The sequence below is a fragment of the Pteropus medius genome, unplaced genomic scaffold (genome assembly GCF_902729225.1).
Source record: "Pteropus medius unplaced genomic scaffold, Ma_sr-lr_union100, whole genome shotgun sequence".
Classification (NCBI taxonomy): Eukaryota; Metazoa; Chordata; class Mammalia; order Chiroptera; family Pteropodidae; genus Pteropus; species Pteropus medius.
In genome coordinates this window covers 19,725,029-19,742,641 of record NW_024344370.1, presented here as the reverse complement: position 1 = coordinate 19,742,641, position 17,613 = coordinate 19,725,029, and the positions used below count along the sequence as shown (strand labels likewise).

The following is a 17,613-nucleotide window of genomic DNA, read 5'->3' as shown; positions in this document are numbered from 1 at the left end:
TAGTTGTCCTGTTAATCATGGCCATTCTAACAGGTGTGAGGTGGTATCTCATTGTGGATTTGATTTGCATTTTCCTAATGGCTGTGAAGATGAGCATCTTTTCACATGTCTGTTGGCCGTTTGTATGTTTTCTTGGGAGAAGTGTCTGTTCAGGTCCTCTACCCATTTTTTAATTGGATTGTTTTTTTTTTATTGTTGAATTATGTGAGGTTTTTATATATTTTAGATATTAGGCCCATATCGGAGGCATTGTTTGCAAATATCTTTTCCCATTCCATTGGTTGCCTCTTTGTCTTGTTGATGGTTTCTTTTGCTGAGCAGAAGCTTTTTAGTTTTATATAGTCTCATTCATTTATTTTTGCTTTTACTTCCCTTGCTTTTGAAGTCAAATTCATAAAATTCTAAGTCCCAGGTCCATAAGTTTAGTACCTTTGTTTTTGTTTTGTTTTGCTTTGTTTTTGCAATTTATTGTTTCAGATCTTATATTCAGGTCTTTGATCCCTTTTGAGTTAATTTTGATGTATGGTGACAGATAGCAGTCTAGTTTCATTCTATTGCATGTTGCTTTTCAATTTTCCCAGCACCATTTTTTGAAGAAGCATTCCTTTCTTTACTGTATGTTTTTGGATCCTTTGTCAAAAGTTATTTGCCGATATGTATGGGGGTTTATTTCTGGACTCTAAATTCTGTTCCACTGGTCTTTGTGTCTCTTTTTCTGCCAATACTGTGCTGTTTTGATTATTGACACTTTGTAGTATAATGTGATGTTAGTCGGAGTGATACCTCCTGCTTTGTTCTTTTTCCTTAGGATTGCTTTGTCTATTTGGGGTCTTTTGTGCTTACATACAAATCTGATCATTTTTTTGTTGTTGTTCTGTTTCTTTAAAAAAATGACATTAGGTTTCTGATGGGGGGTTGCATTAAACCTGTATAATGCTTTGAGTAATATGGCCATTTTTCGTTTGGATAATCTATCCATAGCTGATAGTGGAATATTTAGGTCCCCTACTATAATTGTGTTTTTGTCAGTTTCTCCCTTTAGTACTGTTAGTAGTTACTTTATATATTTTGTTACTCCCTGATTGAGAGCATAAACATTGATAAGTATTATGTCTCCTTGATGTAATGTCCCCTTTATCATTATGAATTGTCCACATTGTTTTTTCATTACCTTTTTTATCTTGAAGTCTATTTTGTCAGATAAAAGTACGGCTACATCCACTTTTCTCTGGATGCCATTTGCTTAGAGTATCATTTTCTACCCTTTCATTTTGAGTCTCTGTTTGTCCTTGCAGCTGAGATGTGCCTCTTGAAGGCAGCCTATGGTTGGGTTTCATTTTTTGATCCAGTCCGCTACTCCGTGCCTTTTTATTGGTTAGTCTATTTACATTTAGGGTGATTATTGAAATACGAGGTTTTCCTATAGCCATTTAATCTTTTGTTTTCCGGTAGCTCAGTGTCTCCATTGTTTGTTTGTCCTTGCGTTTCTCTCTGTTATTTTAATTTGGTGGTGTTTTTTATTTGTTTTTTTTTTTTCTTGTGTTCCCTCTTGTTTTATGTTATGTGTCTCATTTCTGGATATTTTTTGTATGGCTGCCATTAAGTTTATATAAAGAAAAATAACATATACAGTAGTCCTTTTTCTTCTGCATGCACCTTATCTTCATTCCCCTTTGCAGTTTTGGATCTTTACTCCCTTCCCTTTTCTGTTTTTGTTGTCTCAAATTATCCCTATTTATGCTGTACGTTCATTTCTAAGTTGCAGTAGCTGTTGTCTTCTCTATTTTTAAAGTTTTTTTTTTACCTTTAACAATTATGTAACATTTAAACTTATAATACCCTGTTCTTAATAAGGGTTTCACTTTCCTGCTCTCTCTGCCTGTTTGTCATCTTATAGTTAAGCATTTTTTTTTTTTTTTGTCTTTTTGTTTCAGGTAGAATGACCTCCTTCAGTATTTTCTGTAGTGCAGGCTTTTATGGTGGAAAATTACTTCAGCTTTTGTATGTCTGAAAAGGTCATATTTCTCCTTCATATCAAAAAGAGAACTTTGCTGGATATATTATTCTTGGCTGGTGATTTCTTTCAATAGTTTGAATATTTGGTTCTACTCCCTGCTAGCTTATAAGATTTGTGCTGAGAAGTCCGATGATAATCTAATGGGTTTTCCTTTATAGGTTATTGTCTTCTTTTCCCTGGCTGCCTTGAGAATTCTTTCTTTGTCATTAATTTTCGTTAATTTTAATAGAATGTTTCTTGGAGAAGGCCTTCTTAGATTGAGATAATTAGGTCTTCTCTTTGCTTCTTGGATTCTAGGATTTAGTTCTTTTTTATAGGTTTTGGAAATTCTCATCAACTAGTTGTTTGGATAGGCTCTGTTTCCTTCACTCTTTCGTATCCTTCTGGTATACCCATTATTCTTAAATTGCTTTTCCTGGTGGTATCAGGTAGTTCTTACAGAGTTCTTTTATTTTTTTTTCCACTCTCAAATCTCTCTCTTCTTTCTTTTACATCATTTCCAGATTTCTGTCTTTGATATCATTAATTCTTTCCTCCACTTGGTCACCTCTATTTTCTCAGCTTGTTATTTCATTCTTCATCTCTTTTAATGAGTTCTTCATCTTCAAAAGTTCTAGTTAGTTCTTTTTTAGAATTTCAATCTCCTTGGCAAAGTATTACTGTTTGTCATTGATTTCATTTCTAAGTTCATTGAACTGTCGATTAGAATTTTCTTGCATCTCATTGAATTTTTTCAGATGTGCAATCTTGAATTCTCTTCATTTAAATCGCATATTTCTATATCTTTGTTTATTTTCTAGAGATTTTTCATTTTCTTTCTAAGCTGCTTTTTCACCTTGGTTGTTCATGGTGTTTGATGGACTATTTCTCCACCTGAGCATTAAAAGGACTGTACTCTGTTTTTTTCTTTAAGAAAATTTATTATATAGTCATCTCTCTTTAGTGGATTGATAAGATGTGTTTTTTGTTTGTTTGTTTGTTTCCAGTAGATGGCACCCAATCCTCCTGTACTGTCCAAACCTGCTGGATCTCAGCTTTGAGGTTAAGAATGCCCTGTATTCCTTGGGGATGTATCTATCTCCTCTGTGATCAGGTTGCCTTGTTCCCAGGGCTCCACCCACATGAGAGAATGTAAATGGCATGGGGGTCTGAGCCTCTGAAAATGCCCTGAAGTTCCAGTACTGCCTCCAACATTCAAATGCGATGCTCTACTGTTTTCTTCTGAATCAACCTGACTGGGTGTAGTTGGGGTGAATTGGGAGAGGCCAGTGTTGTCAATGGTTTTTTTTTTTCCCCAATCCAGCCCTCAAGCTTTCGCTGCCTTGCTTCTGAATCTCCACCCCTGTCACTGGGACTGGCTGCAGTGTGTGTTTCACTTCTGGTTGCTGCAGATACCCCTGGGGCTCAGTGCTAGCACTTGGAGAGTATGGCGGGAGTTGTCGTGCTCTAGGATGGGAGGCAATTGGCCAGGCTCTGTGACTCAGCTTTCTGCTTGGTATTGGTGTTTGCTAAGGCACAGCTGTCACCACTCTGCATTGGTTTCTGCTGTGCTCACTGCCCTGATCACTGGGCTCCGCCTCATGGAATATGCTGATCACTCATGCAGGACTGTTCAGGGCTTCAAAGAGTGAAAAACACTTCCTGACTTCCCCTCCCTGCGTCTTGCAAGGGGTTTCAGACTGCGTTTGCACCACTGATCTCCAGCACCATCCCTTCTCCCTTCCCTTTCCTCCTCCCTTTCTCACCGGATTCAACCACCTTCAGATACTCTGATGCACAGATCTCTCAGACCTGTCTGTGAACCAGGCTGGGAGCTATCTGTTGTCTGTTGCATTGTGATTGTTCACTTCATTGTAATTTCAAGGGAACCGATCAGGGGAGATCCCTCAGGCTGCCATGCTTTTGACCTCACTCTGATGCTTCTATTAAAAATGGCTCCCATGTTTAGTACAGAAGTTCTAGCCAGTGTTTTTAAGTGCAAGAGAGCTGCGATATGCCTTAAGAAGGAGATATGTATGCTCAATAAACTTTGTTCATCCATGATTTCTAATGCTGTTGGCCTTGAGTTCAATGTTAATGAATCAACATATATTAAGTAAGGTATCCTTAAACAGAAACACATATAAAACAAAGATATGTACTTATCAGTTGATAAAAATGTAACCAGAGGTGTGTAAGAAGTTAACCTTATATTTTCCCTAGGAGCAATGGTTTAGTATTCCTTAAATCAGTGTTCATGGCTATTTTACGGGATATGACTACAGCAAATAATGAAAATCAACTATATTTTGATTACAGAAGCACTTGGAAGGGTTGAGTCTTATGGGTGGTTACCTCATGTTCATCTTCAATCCTGTTATTTATAAATCTCTATATGATAGAATTCTGTTCTAGAACATGTTATATTTTGGAAGAAGCCAGTTTTTTTCTCTCATTGATTTTAAACAAGTCATTTATAATTTTGAATTGGCAAGCTATTATTTTGAAATTACAAATTATTTTAACTCAAGGTTTTACCTTCTTTGTGAAAACTATAATCATCCCTGCTCAAATTTAATGCTATTTAACTATCAGTCTTATGAGCCTGTGAGTTTATAATACCCCCCAATCTGATACTTTTTAAATATCTTATTTGATTTTCTAAATCATGGGTTGGCAATTTTTTTCTGTAAAGGCCCAGACAGTAAATATGTTAGACTTTGCAGGACACATGAGGTCACTTATTCTTCTTTGTTCATTTATTTTTATTTTTAAAAGACTTTAAATAATTTTAAAAAAATATATTTTTATCTCAGAGTCCAGGACAGATTTAGCCCAGAGCTATGGTTTGGCAATCCCTATTCTAAATTTTTCAGTGTAGTATACATTCAGCTGCCTCTCTTTGGTTAGGGATGCCTTCTTCATCAGTATAACCTGTGGTTTGAAAAGGCATGAGTGTGCCAAACTGCCTGTTTAATTTTGATCAAATTTTGGCCTTTTTTGTTTAGAGGCACTAAGTATGATATTTTTTTATTGTTGTCATAGTTCTCACTAGCACTCGATTGACATCAAATGTATGTGAGAAGAAAAATGAGGAGTAAGCACAGCTGTTTAATATCTTTATTCAGCGAACAGAAGAAATGGGGAGCTAAAATTAACTGCCCATTTACCAGTTACAAGCCATTTTCATTAAATCCTTATATACTCCACATGATAATCATAAAAGGAAGGCCTTTCCATTTTTTTTCAGTTGTATAACTTGCACTGTCCAGTGGAACTTTCTTTAATAATGGAGTTATTATATATTTGTGCTCTACAATATGCTGTTGAGCACTTGAAATGGGGATAGTGTGACTAAAGAACTAAATTAAAATTTTTATTTAAATTTAAATAACCACATGTAGCTAGTAGTTACCATATTGGGCAGCATAGCTCTTAAGAGCCCAGATTTAGACAGTATATTCCACAACTGGAATTTAAAACCAAATCAGTATGACTCCTAAACTCATTTTTTCCCCATTATGCCACACTGCCTCATCAATAAAAGTCAAGGCGATGGACTCTGCTCTACTGAATAGAAAATGTAGTGAAGATACTTAGACATTTTTCAAGGTATGTTAACTTTTTAGGGCACAGTTCAGTTAATCAATCTGGACTCTGGAGGACTACATCATAATTAGCAAGCAGTACCTATGAATTTATTCTATAATCTATATTTATTATTGCACTGTACTCAGAGACCATTAGGATGTTGAATTTTTTTTAGATATTAGCATAATTTAAAAGTGTTTTAACAGTGAAGTTCAGCCTAGGGAATATAGTCAATAATATTGTAATAACCATGTATAGTGCCAGGTGGGTACTAGACTAATTGGGGATATCACTTTGTAAATTACATAAATGTCTAACCATTATGCTGTACACTTAAGACTAATATAAAATAATATTGAATGTCAACTCTAACTGAAAAATAAAATTAAAAAAATAAAAATTTAAAAATACGTACAAATTTCCTCGAGATGAGGCTTAGGTTAATTGACTGATAGCCATTTATTAAGCAGCTTCTAAATCCCAGGCATTGACATAAAAAGACTCCATCCTAAATACCGCATATTCTACCACCTCTGTCTGTTTGCCTTTTTCAATCTGCCTAGCAGATGATGTGAGTGCAAAAGCATTAAACCATAGTCAGAAGACCTGGACTTTTTGTCCCATTTCAGTCTCTCACTTAGCTTAAATTACTCTAGCTCACAGAGCCTCAGTTTCCATATCTGTAAAATAAAGGTAGTTTTGTATTCCTTGGTCACCTCACAGTGGCTTTTGAAATAAATGCATGTGGATATAAAAGCGTTTTGTTAATGTAAGAAAATTATATTACCATCATTTTTGCATTTCTCTGCCAGTTGACTTACTTAAGACAAAGCTCAGCTCCAAGTTATCCATGCACAACAATATAATAATCCTTTACATTTTTAAAGTTTTCTCTTGGTGCTCTATCTAGAAGTGATTTCTTCTTTCCCTGAACTTGTATTACATTGTTTAATTCATTTGTTATGAAGCAAATGTTGCATCATAAATTTCTAGTATTGATTTTTTTCTGTGTAATAAAATATTATTAGTGCTGATAAAAAAGAAAAAAAAAATTTCTCAGATACCTACTGACATCTTGCCCAAAGCCTGTTAATTACTACTCATGGCTCCCATTGCACTGTGCATACCATTCCAACATGCTTCTTTCTTTCCCTGGAACTCATCTCTTTCCCTGGAACTTAGCACTTTCCCTTTTACTTCAGGGCCTTCGCACAAGCTTCTACACTTTTTTTTTCTTTCTATCTTTCCCTAGTTAATACCTATTCCCACTTCAGAAAAAAAAAGTAGAAAAAAAAAATAACAAGTGTTCTCTTAAACCTAGAGAGTAAGGTATAATCTGGTGTTTTATAAGTAACTTAAATGTTATAACACTTGACATCCTTCAGATAACTACTTCAGAGCTTTATTAACAAAATTTCTCAGGTACATGGGAGAGCATCCTTGTTGGCATCAGTTTTAATATGTTTTTCTTATTGATATCTGACAGGTATACAGTGGAAATATTGTTATTCCATTAGTGAATACTAACTGGGTATAAGAAATCAAAAGTGATGTCTGTTGGGAATGCAGGCCTAGATAAATCATTCTGTGGTGCTGACATGTACTAGAGGAAGGCTTGAAGAGGGAAAATAGTGAACAAATTTTCTCTGATTAGTGTTGGGTCTTCATTTTACCCCATATTTCTGGAATCTTAATCTAAATCAGAGTCAAGCCCAGTTTAGGCAGGAAATTGCTTAATTAGGTCCTGTAGCTTTAATGCCAAAAAATATTGAAAAATGTGTTAGAAATGAAATACAGACACTATCAGAGAACATGTAGAATTCTTTGCCCGTGTTTCTTCCAGTTCTTGCACAATTACGTTTATATGTAAGTCAAAGAGACCACTTTCCTCTGAATGTCCTTTGTTGGTTTCAACAAGTCTCCTTTTCCCTTCTAAAGAATCAAGCTCTTAAAATATTTGTTCCTTGAAAAGCTTTTCATTTTGCCTGTTGAATGGACAATTTTGGGGGAATTATTTTGGTATCTGAATAAAACTGGAACATTTCTTTCTTAGAGCCAGTGATTTTCCTGCATTTTTAATTCAAATCAAGTTATATCTAAAACAAAGATCACTTTTGGCTTTAGGCTAAGCATGAAACAGGCAATAAAGGAATGCACTGGGAAGGAAAGCTAGGGGCAAAGAATTTGTAATGGAAGGAAATTATTTTTACAAGTAATGTAAATAAAATTTTATTTCAAGATGCAACCTGATTCACCCAGTACTTCAAATCATCCTTTATTTTTTTCATAGTATTTATCAGTTTGTAATGTACAACATAATTTATTTATTGTGTTGATTGTCTGTCTCTGCTTCACTAGAATGTCAGCTACACGAGAGCAAGAATTTTTGTTTTGCTCATTGATGTATCCTGAACACTGAGACCAGAGTCTGTCACATATTAGTTGCTCGGTCAATATTTGTGGACTGAGTAAATAAATACCGTGATCTATCCCACTTCATCCCTCAAATTTTGTATTCACTCCTTCCTGGTAATTATTATATTGTTATAATTCACATGAAGTATGTAGTTAACTAATTTGTAAAAATAATAACCATCTAGTAGGAGAAGAGAAGTTTAGAAATTATATCCTAGAAATGTTTGAAGAAGTAATTTGGAATGCTTGAGTTTTTAATAAATTTAAGTGAAACCCATAGTGTTCCTCAGATGCCCCCCAAATTTATCAGGAAATGGAGGATGGAGAACTTTCAATTAAAAATATATTTTGAATAATCTTTCTCAGATGGGAAAGCTGACAACCATGCCTGCAAGTCTGATGTGTGCATCTATAAGTGTGCATGCAGCCAAAGAAGAGGAATCCAAAAAGCAGCTAGTGAAACCAGAGCAGGTAAGTCGCCTACAAATGATTGTGATTTTTTTATATAACATAATAAATATGATGCAAAAGCTATGAGTATTCTGTTACCACTTCTTTTCATCAAACAAAACTCATGTATACAGACAACAGTTTAGTGGTTACCAGAGGGAAGAAGGGGATTGGGGAGGTAGTTAAGGATAAAGGGGGTCAAATATATGGTGACAGAAGGGAATTTAACTCTGGGTGGTGAACACACAATGCAGTGTACATATGACTTATTATTGAATTGTACACTTGAAGCCTATATAATTTTATTAGCCACTGTCACCCCAATAAATTTAATAAAAAAGTCTTTGAAATATTTATTAGGCACATTTTATAAGTTGAGAGAATAGTTATAAGGTGTCTCCAACCATGTATTATATTTAGTCCAAACATCTAAAATCCTAATTCCAATGAAAAACAATTGGTGATTTTTCTTAATGAATAATTAATGACTAGTACAGGGTCTTAGTACTTCTAAGCAGTCCGATTTTCTTTCTTGAAAAATTTATACAGTACACCTGATATTTGGAAGCCTTAGTTTGAGAAGTTCATTAAGATCTCAATTTTGAAAGTGACCTTGCATATTTTCTAGTTCAGCCTTCTGTATGTTAGTTACTGTAATGCCCTTTACAGTAGGCACACTAAGTGGCCGTTTAACTTCTACATGAATAAAACTGAATAAAGTAATCCAAGGCAACCCATTCCATTTTCTGTTAGCTCTCTTTTAGTTTGAGATCCTTCCTTAGGTCAGGCACAAACCTGTGTCATAGTAATTTCTACCCATTAGCCCTGTATCTCTTGCTTTGGTACCATACAGTAAAAATCTCATTTCTCTTCCACAAAACAACTCTTCAGATATCAGTTATACTTTAAGTAGTTTTGGTTCCTGGATAAGTATATTAGTAGCTTTATCCACTATTTATATGTCATAGCTTTGAGTTCCTTCACTATCATGATCATTCTCTGACAAACATTCAGGAACTGGTTAACATTTTCTTCAGGTGTAAGTGTTTTGACCATTGCTCAATAGTCAGATTCTTCTCTTGTTATAGATAATATATTTCTAGTGAAGCTGCCTAAGATCACATTTATTTTTTTAATATATTTTTGTTTTGGGTCTTCACAATCAGCCTTCCTTATAACCTTTGACCATGACATAATGAATTTGCAGTTCTCTAAAATTCATTAAACATTTTTACATGGGCTTCTTCTAAGCTGTGTCTTTTCCCAAACTATACCTGTGTGCATGGACATTTTTTGGACTCAGTTACAGGTACATGTATGCCTATTTAACTTTCATCTTGTTGATCATGCCAGCCTGTTAATATCTAACTATGGTTCCAGATTCTGTTTACCATTGTACTATTTGTCTTTTCCAGCCTTAAATCGTCCTTAAGATTTATCTATATGCTTAGAAATGCGTACTTGAGTCAGACAGGTCTGAATCTGAATCTTGACTCCACCACTGAGAGTTGGATGACACTGGACAGAATTCTTATTGATGGCATAAATATTCTGTTGTATGAATGTACCATTATCAAATATATAATTTCTATATTTTTAATTTAGCATATTTCCAATAATTTTGTTAATATAATCGTGCTTTGTTGAAACACCTTATACATAGATCTGCATGCACATCTATAACTATTTCCTTAGAATAAATCTCAAGGAATGGAATTATAGGTCAGAATGCATGAAAAATATCAATACATTGCCAAGCTGACATGCATAAAATTTAACAAAAAATATTTTCTGAGCTCCTCTTGCATGTGTGTGAGGCACTGTTCTAAGCACTGGGTAAAGTTTTATTAATTTTTATTAGCAGTTTGGGATAAATTCACTTTCCTAGTACTTGCCATCTCTCATTATTTTTCCTCTTTTATTAGTCTTAGAGAGATGATGCTTTTAAGCCTACCTTGATACTCCCATCAAAATCTAGGTAGGAAGTTCAAAATCTAGGTAGGAAGATAAACACCATTTGTCCTTAATTTATGGTTTTTCTGAATTTTAAAATAAATTTGTGCTCTTTATTATATTATGATATACATAGGATTCCTTAATTTTAGTGTTTTCTCCAGTAAATTTTAAATAGAATTTAATTGAATTACTTGTTAAAGTTTGTTGCTTGCTAAGTGCTAGGGATTATTCACAAAGTTAAGATCTAATCTTTGAGGAACTTAGAATTTCTGAAGGAATGAAAATGTGATTTGCATGCAACATTTCCAGGTACTTTTATTTTGTAAAGTGAGTTATGCCTCTGTTTAAATCTATTTACAGTAAAGCCTCTATTAAACCAAAACACTGTATGAATAATGTGTTCTGATTAATTAAATCTTCTAGTAAACTTGTAACTCTCCTTAAACATCTTTTTAAAAAGTATTAGTATACCCTGCGTTATTAAGTATCATCTAGTGAATATAATTTTATCTCTCTTTATTATAAAACTCTGGAGAGCTGTGGGGTGATTATTTTTTAAACCATGAAATTTGCAGTATTTATATCTGTAAAGTGGCAATTGAGCTGTGTGTATATATGATCGGCCATGGACATCACTGGTTGTTTCTTTAAGTCTTTCTGTGATGTGAATTTGTGTCATTTTCTTATTATTTGCTTGTTTTCAGCAAAAAAATAACAGAAAAGAATATTGATTTGAGAGTTCTAATTTCTTTGGTTCAATTTAATATAAATATGGTATTATAGCTTACTGAATCTAATCATAATTTCTAATTGGGTACAAGTTATATTTATACAATAAATGGCATTTAAACCCAGGGCGTCAAATTCATAATGAGATTGTTCTTCCCTCAGCAGAAACAGAATTTTCACAGTAGAGTTGAAATCTTTTTTTTTTTTCAGCTTTACAGAGATGTATTTGACAAATAAGAATGGTGTATATTTATAGTATACAACTTGATGTTTTGACATGAATATACATTATGAAATGATCACCATAATCAAGCTAATTAATATATTTGTCACCTCACATAGTTACCATTTTCTTGTGTGTGTGTGTGTGTGTATGTGTGTGTGTGAGCACACGCACGTGTGTGTGTTATACTTAAGAGCTATCCTCTAAGCAAATTTCAGGTATACAATACAGTATTGTTAACTATGGTCACCATGCTGTGTATTAGATCTCCAAAACTTATTCTTCTTGCATACTCTTTGACCTCACTATTTCCCCCCATCCCCACTCCACCCGTGGTAACCACTATTCCACTTTCTGCTTCTGAGTCTATTTTAGATTCTACATATAAGTGAGATTATACAGTATTTCTCTTTCTGTGTCTGGCTCATTTCACTTAGCATAATGTCCTCTAGGCTCATCCATGTTGTCAAAAATGTGAGGATATCCTTTTTAATGGTGAATAATATTTCATTGTATGTGTGTGTTTTTATGTATATATATATGCACACATACATGCATGTATTTTTTACAAGAAGTCAAGGTTTTATTTCAAATAAACATAGTATAGCTACAGCTATCACAGAAAACTGAAGGCAGCTAGGATGGGATGCAATCAACTCTCTTTTTACTATATTGAATTTAAGATATTTGCCACATCCAAGTAAAAATATCCAGGAGGCAACTGAATAACCTAAATGTGCTCAAACCATACAAAGTAGCTTTAAAATATTCCCATTAATATGAGGCAATATAACATTAATGACTGAAACCTGATTTTAGAACCAGACTGCCTGGACTTGAATATTTGTGCACCTGTAATCTTGGGCAAGTTAATTGTGCCTCAGCTTCCTTATGTGAAATGCACAAAACACTACTTACTGCAAGATTTTTTAATAGATTATGTAAAGTGCTTAGAATGCCATACAACATACTAACTGCTGTGGAAATGTCTACCCTTGGTTGAAACAAAAAAAGGTATTCTAGTTCCAAATGGTCACAAACACTTATTTTGAGTCGTGTTCCATGAAAGGTGGAAGCAAATGTAACTCGCAAACAGGGTGCTTTAAACAATCTGCTTTTAAGTAGCAGTTTTCAAGGGCAAGTTCCTGATCCTTAAAACATAGCTATTTATGATGCAATTATGAGTAACCAGCTTTCCCTGAGCTTAACTGTAATGCAACAGATTCAGTTTCCTAACCAATGAACTATGTTCTTTGTTGTACCATAAACCACTTGACATCTTTCAGCAAGAAAAAAAAAACACTAAATCTGAATAGTGAAGACATCACACAATGAATTAAGACAGTTTTCTTTAAATATTTCTTTAGGGGAGGGGATACCTACTCAATTAGAGGCCTTTTATTTCTTTACACCTATCATGACATGAATTCATAGGGAATGGGTTCCAGCAGCTCGGGCTCCTTTCCATTGGTTCTCACACAGTGTTCGTCTCTCAGAGGCCCAGGCTGGCACTTCATTTGAACCCAGATACCTTTCTCTTTGGCTTCCTTTTTTTGATTAGTTTCCTTCACACGTTTCAGGAAGCTTTCTCAGCTTTTAAAGTGCTTAATATGCTCAATATGTACGTTAATTATCTTGGCAAGAATCTTGCCCTTAACTTGTTTGTTTACAACAATTTTAATCACATGCTGGGTAACATTGTAGGCTCTTCCAGTTTTGCCATGGTAGCATTTGTGGGGCATTCCTTTTTGAACAGTGCCCATTCCCTTGATGTCTACAACATCACCTTCCTTATAGATTCATATGTATGTGGTCAAAGGAAAAACTCCATGTTTTCTAAAAGGCCTAGAGAACATATAGTGGATGCCTCTCCTCTTTCCCTTTGTGTTTGTCATTTTGGCAAATTACTGGAAGATGGTGGTTCCAGCCGAAAGGCCACGTATGCATTTTAAAGCTATGACATTTGCAATATTCAGTATTAACACACACACACGTTTTCTTTATCCATTCACCTACTGATAGACATTTAGCTTATTTTCATAATAATGCAATGAACACGGAAATGCAGGTATCTCTTTGAGGTCCAGATTTCATTTCCTTTGGATGTATTTCCAGAAGTGGTATTGCTGAATCATATAGTAGTTCTATTATTAACTTTTTGAGTAACCTTCATACTGTTTTCCATAATGACTATACCAATTTACATTTTTAGCAACAGTGTGTAAGGATTCTCTTTTCACCACATCCTTGCCAACACTTTTTATCACTTGTCTTTTTGATGATAGCCATCCTAACAGGCATGAGGTGATATATCATTGTGGTTTTGATTTGCATTTCCCTGATGATTGATGATGTTGAGCACTTTTTCATATACTTGTCAGCCATTCGTATGTCTTCCTTTGAGAAATGTCTGTTTAGGTCCTTTGACATTTTTTAGTCCAGTTTTGTTTGTTTGTTTTGTTTTATTGTTTTTTGTTTGTTTTGCTATTGAGTTGTATCAGTTTCTTAAATATTTTAGATGTTAGCTCCTTATCAGTTATGTGGTTCGCAAATGTTTTCTACCATTCCACAGGTTACCTTTTCTTTTCGTTGATGGTTTTCTTTACTGTGCAGAAGCTATTCAGTTTAATGTAGTCCCACTTATTTATTTTTGCTTTTGTTGATAAGCGGTTCATAAAAAAAAAAAAAAAAAAATTTCTAAGACCAATTTCAAGAAGCCTTTGCCCTATGCTTTCTTCTAGTAGTTTTTATTTTAGTTTTTACATTTAAATTTTTAAGCCATTTCGAGCTGATATTTGCATATATGTGAGATGAAGGTTCATTTTCATTCTTCTGCATATGGTTATCCAGTTTTTCAGCACCATTTATCAAAGAGATTATTCTTTCCTCACTATATGTTTTTGGCACCCTTGTCAAAGATCATTTGACCATAATCATGTAGATTTATTTCTGTGCAATCTGTTCTGTTCCATTATTTATATGTCTGTTTTTATGCTGGTACCATACTTTTTTGATTGCTGTAGCTTTGTAATCGATTTTGAAATCAGTAATTGTGGTACCTCCAGCTTTACTCTTCTTGCTCAAGACTTGCTTTGGCTATTTGGGGTCTTTCATATTTCCATATGAAGTTTAGGATTTGTTTTCTGTTTTTCTGAAGAATGCCATTAGAATTTTGATATGGATTGCATTGAATCTGTGGATCACTTTGGGTAGTATGACAGTTTAACATATTAATTTTTCAAACCCATGAACATGGGATGTCTTTCCACTTATGTGTCTTTAATTTTCTTCTTCATTCCATAATTTTCAGAGTACAAGTCTTTCATTTATTCGATTGAGTTTGTTACTATTTTATTCTTTTTATTACGGTTATAAATGGAATTGTTTTTTAATTACTTTTTCAGACAGTTTGTTGTTAGTGTATAGAAATGCTACTGATTTTTTATGTTGACTTTGTATCCTACAAACTGATTCGTTTATTAGTTCTAACGGTTTTGTTGTTGTTGTTGTTAAGTCTTTAGAGTTTTCTACATATAAGATTGTATCATCTGCAAGCAGATAATTTAACTTCATCCTTTCTGATTTGGATGCCTTTTATTTCTTTTTCTTCTCTAATTGCTCTGTCTAGGACTTCCAATACTATGGTGAATAAAAGTTTCAAATGTGGGCATCTTTCCCTTGTACTAGATTTAGAGAAAATGTTTTCAGTTTTTTCTCCATTGATTATGATGTTAGTTCTGGGATTTTCATATATGTTTGTTTTCTCCTATACCACTATTTTATTAAGTGTTTTTTTTTTTTTCTCATGAATGGATTTTGAATTTTGTCAGATGCTTTTTCTGCATCTATTGAGCTGATCGTGTGGTTTTTATCTTTCATTCTATCAATGTGGTATATCACATTGACATGTATATGTTGAACTCTCCTTGCATCCCAGACATAAAGCCCACTTGTTCAAGTTGTAAAATCCTTTAAATGCACTGTGGGATTCATTTGCTAGTATTGTATTGAAGATTTTTGCATCTATTTCCATTAGGGATATTGGCTTGTAGTTTTCCTGTGGTGTCTTGTCCAGCTTTGGTATCAGAATGATACCATCATAAAATGAGTTTGGAAGCATTCCTTCTTCTTCAGTTTTTGGAAGAGTCAAAGAAGGACTGGTACTAATTCTTTTTTGAATGTTTAGTTCACCCATGAAGCCATCTGGTCCTGATCTCTTTTTGTGTGTGTATGGCACAAGGGGCGGGTATGGATGTTGATTACTGATTCATCTTCCTTATTTGTTATTGATCTGTTCAGGCTTTCTAGTTCTTCCTTATTCAGTCTTGGTAGGTTATATGTTTCTAGGAATTTATCTGTTCTAAGTTATCTAATTTGTTGTCACATTCATGCTCATAATAGTTTCTTACGATGCTTTTTGTTTCTGAAGCATCCATTGTAATGTCTCATCTTTCTTTTCTATTTTTTTACTTGCCTTCTGTTTTTTATTAATTAATCTAGCTAAGATTTTGTCAGTTTTATCATTTCAGTAAATATTTTTATCATAAACCTTTCAAGTATGCTTTAATACCCATATCTAAGAAGGAAAATACTTAAAAGCATTGGTCCTTAACCATTTTGACCTCCTAGAAAATTTGATGAAAACATTGGGTGCTCTTCCTAGAGAAGTACATATACAAAATTTTGCTTACAATAGACAATGGATAATGAACCTGTTTTTTAAACTGTTAATCTGATTTATACTGAGGTATAAATGAAGAATCAGTAGATTTTGATATGAGTAGAGGAGAGAATAAGAACACTTAATGATTCATAAAGTGTGAGATTGGGGAACATAAAGAATAAAGAGGCTGGCAACAGATGGGCAAACATATAAATAAATAATTTTGTCCACACTAACACCCATGCATCCACATGGGGAACTTCCCTACCTGCTGTGTGCCTGCTTTTTAAAATACGTGAAATAAACCTTTAATGTAAAATATGCACCTCCGTCTCTCCTAATAATATACATCATTACCAACATGATGAATTTAAAATTCAAGCATTAGTCTAAGAGAAACAATAACTCTTTAATCCTGGTATGAGCAGCGAAGTGTCATCTAATGGTAAAACAGGACCTTTGTGACCATTACTGGTAATTTTTTACTAAACCTACAGTGTCTCATATTTGTTTCTGGTACAAGATCAAATCCAAATCCATTAATAATCTTGTTCCCTTGCTGTTGGTTTAAACTTGATTCTCCTCAATTATGTCTATACTAAGCATAGAAAGGTGCTACACCCTGAACATAAAAGCAATATGTCTGTGTGTGTGTGTATATATATTTTTTCAAGAAAATAAGTGGTTACCTCATATTTTTATAGTTCTTTTGTGCTTTGTATTTGTTTTTATTAAATGTTGATTAGAATCAGAATGCTGTTTAATCAGTTTATTAAAAATATAAAAATAATAATATGATGAACAACCATGTACCTGCTATCCAGTTTAAAGAAAAAGCAAAATTAAATATCTTTTGTTCCCATCCCATTCCCTATTTATTCAGAGATAACCACTACCCCGAATTTTTATTATTGCCCTCCTTTTAAACTTTACCTTATATGTCTATATTGCTAAACAACGTTTTCTTTGATTTTGCAAGTGTTTGAGTTATATACATTGATGAAAACATACCTGCATATGATTTTCTACGTCTTACCTTTTTTGCTCTGCAAATACCTTTTTATGTTCAACATTCGTGAAATCTATCCAGATTTTCCCACATAGCTGTAATTTACATATTTCCCTAATTTATAATATTTTATTGTGTGGATATACCCTAATTTAATTATCCATCCTACTGTTAATAGACATTTGAGTTGTTTCCAGATTTTTCCATTAAATTATTGCTATGAACTTTATTGTACATATCTCCAGGTGCATAATTATAGTAGTTTCTCTAAATATACTTTGGAATGGAACTACTAGGTCATACAGTATTCAACCTCTTCAAATTTACTATAGTATGCTAAGTTGTTTTTCAGAGTGTATGTACCAATTTACATTTTCACAAGCAGTATAAATGTTTAGGTTGCTCCACATTCTTGTCTACACTTGATATTGTCACACTTTAATTTGCCAAACAGGTGGAATTGAAATGCTGTCTCATTGTGGTTTTCATTTACATTTTCATATTATTAATGAAGTTGAACATCATTTTATATATTTGTCATTCTGGTGGTTTGTAGAAGTATAACATTATGCATTTAATTT

General features: G+C 33.7%; 1 protein-coding gene and 1 pseudogene across 3 annotated transcripts in view; one reads left to right on the top strand and one right to left on the bottom strand.

Annotated features, from left to right (window-relative positions):
* The first annotated feature begins 8,340 nt into the window (after positions 1 to 8,340).
* APOOL (apolipoprotein O like) overlaps positions 8,341 to 17,613 on the top strand; it is a 117,820-nt gene continuing 108,547 nt past the window's right edge. For all 3 annotated transcript variants that reach the window (XM_039870221.1, XM_039870222.1, XM_039870220.1), the window contains exon 1: positions 8,341 to 8,473. In XM_039870221.1, coding sequence (XP_039726155.1) covers positions 8,369 to 8,473 — 105 coding nt within the window. In that variant the 5' untranslated portion in view covers positions 8,341 to 8,368. The remainder of the gene's footprint in view (positions 8,474 to 17,613) is intronic.
* Positions 12,776 to 13,279, bottom strand: LOC120608282 (60S ribosomal protein L21-like; annotated as a pseudogene).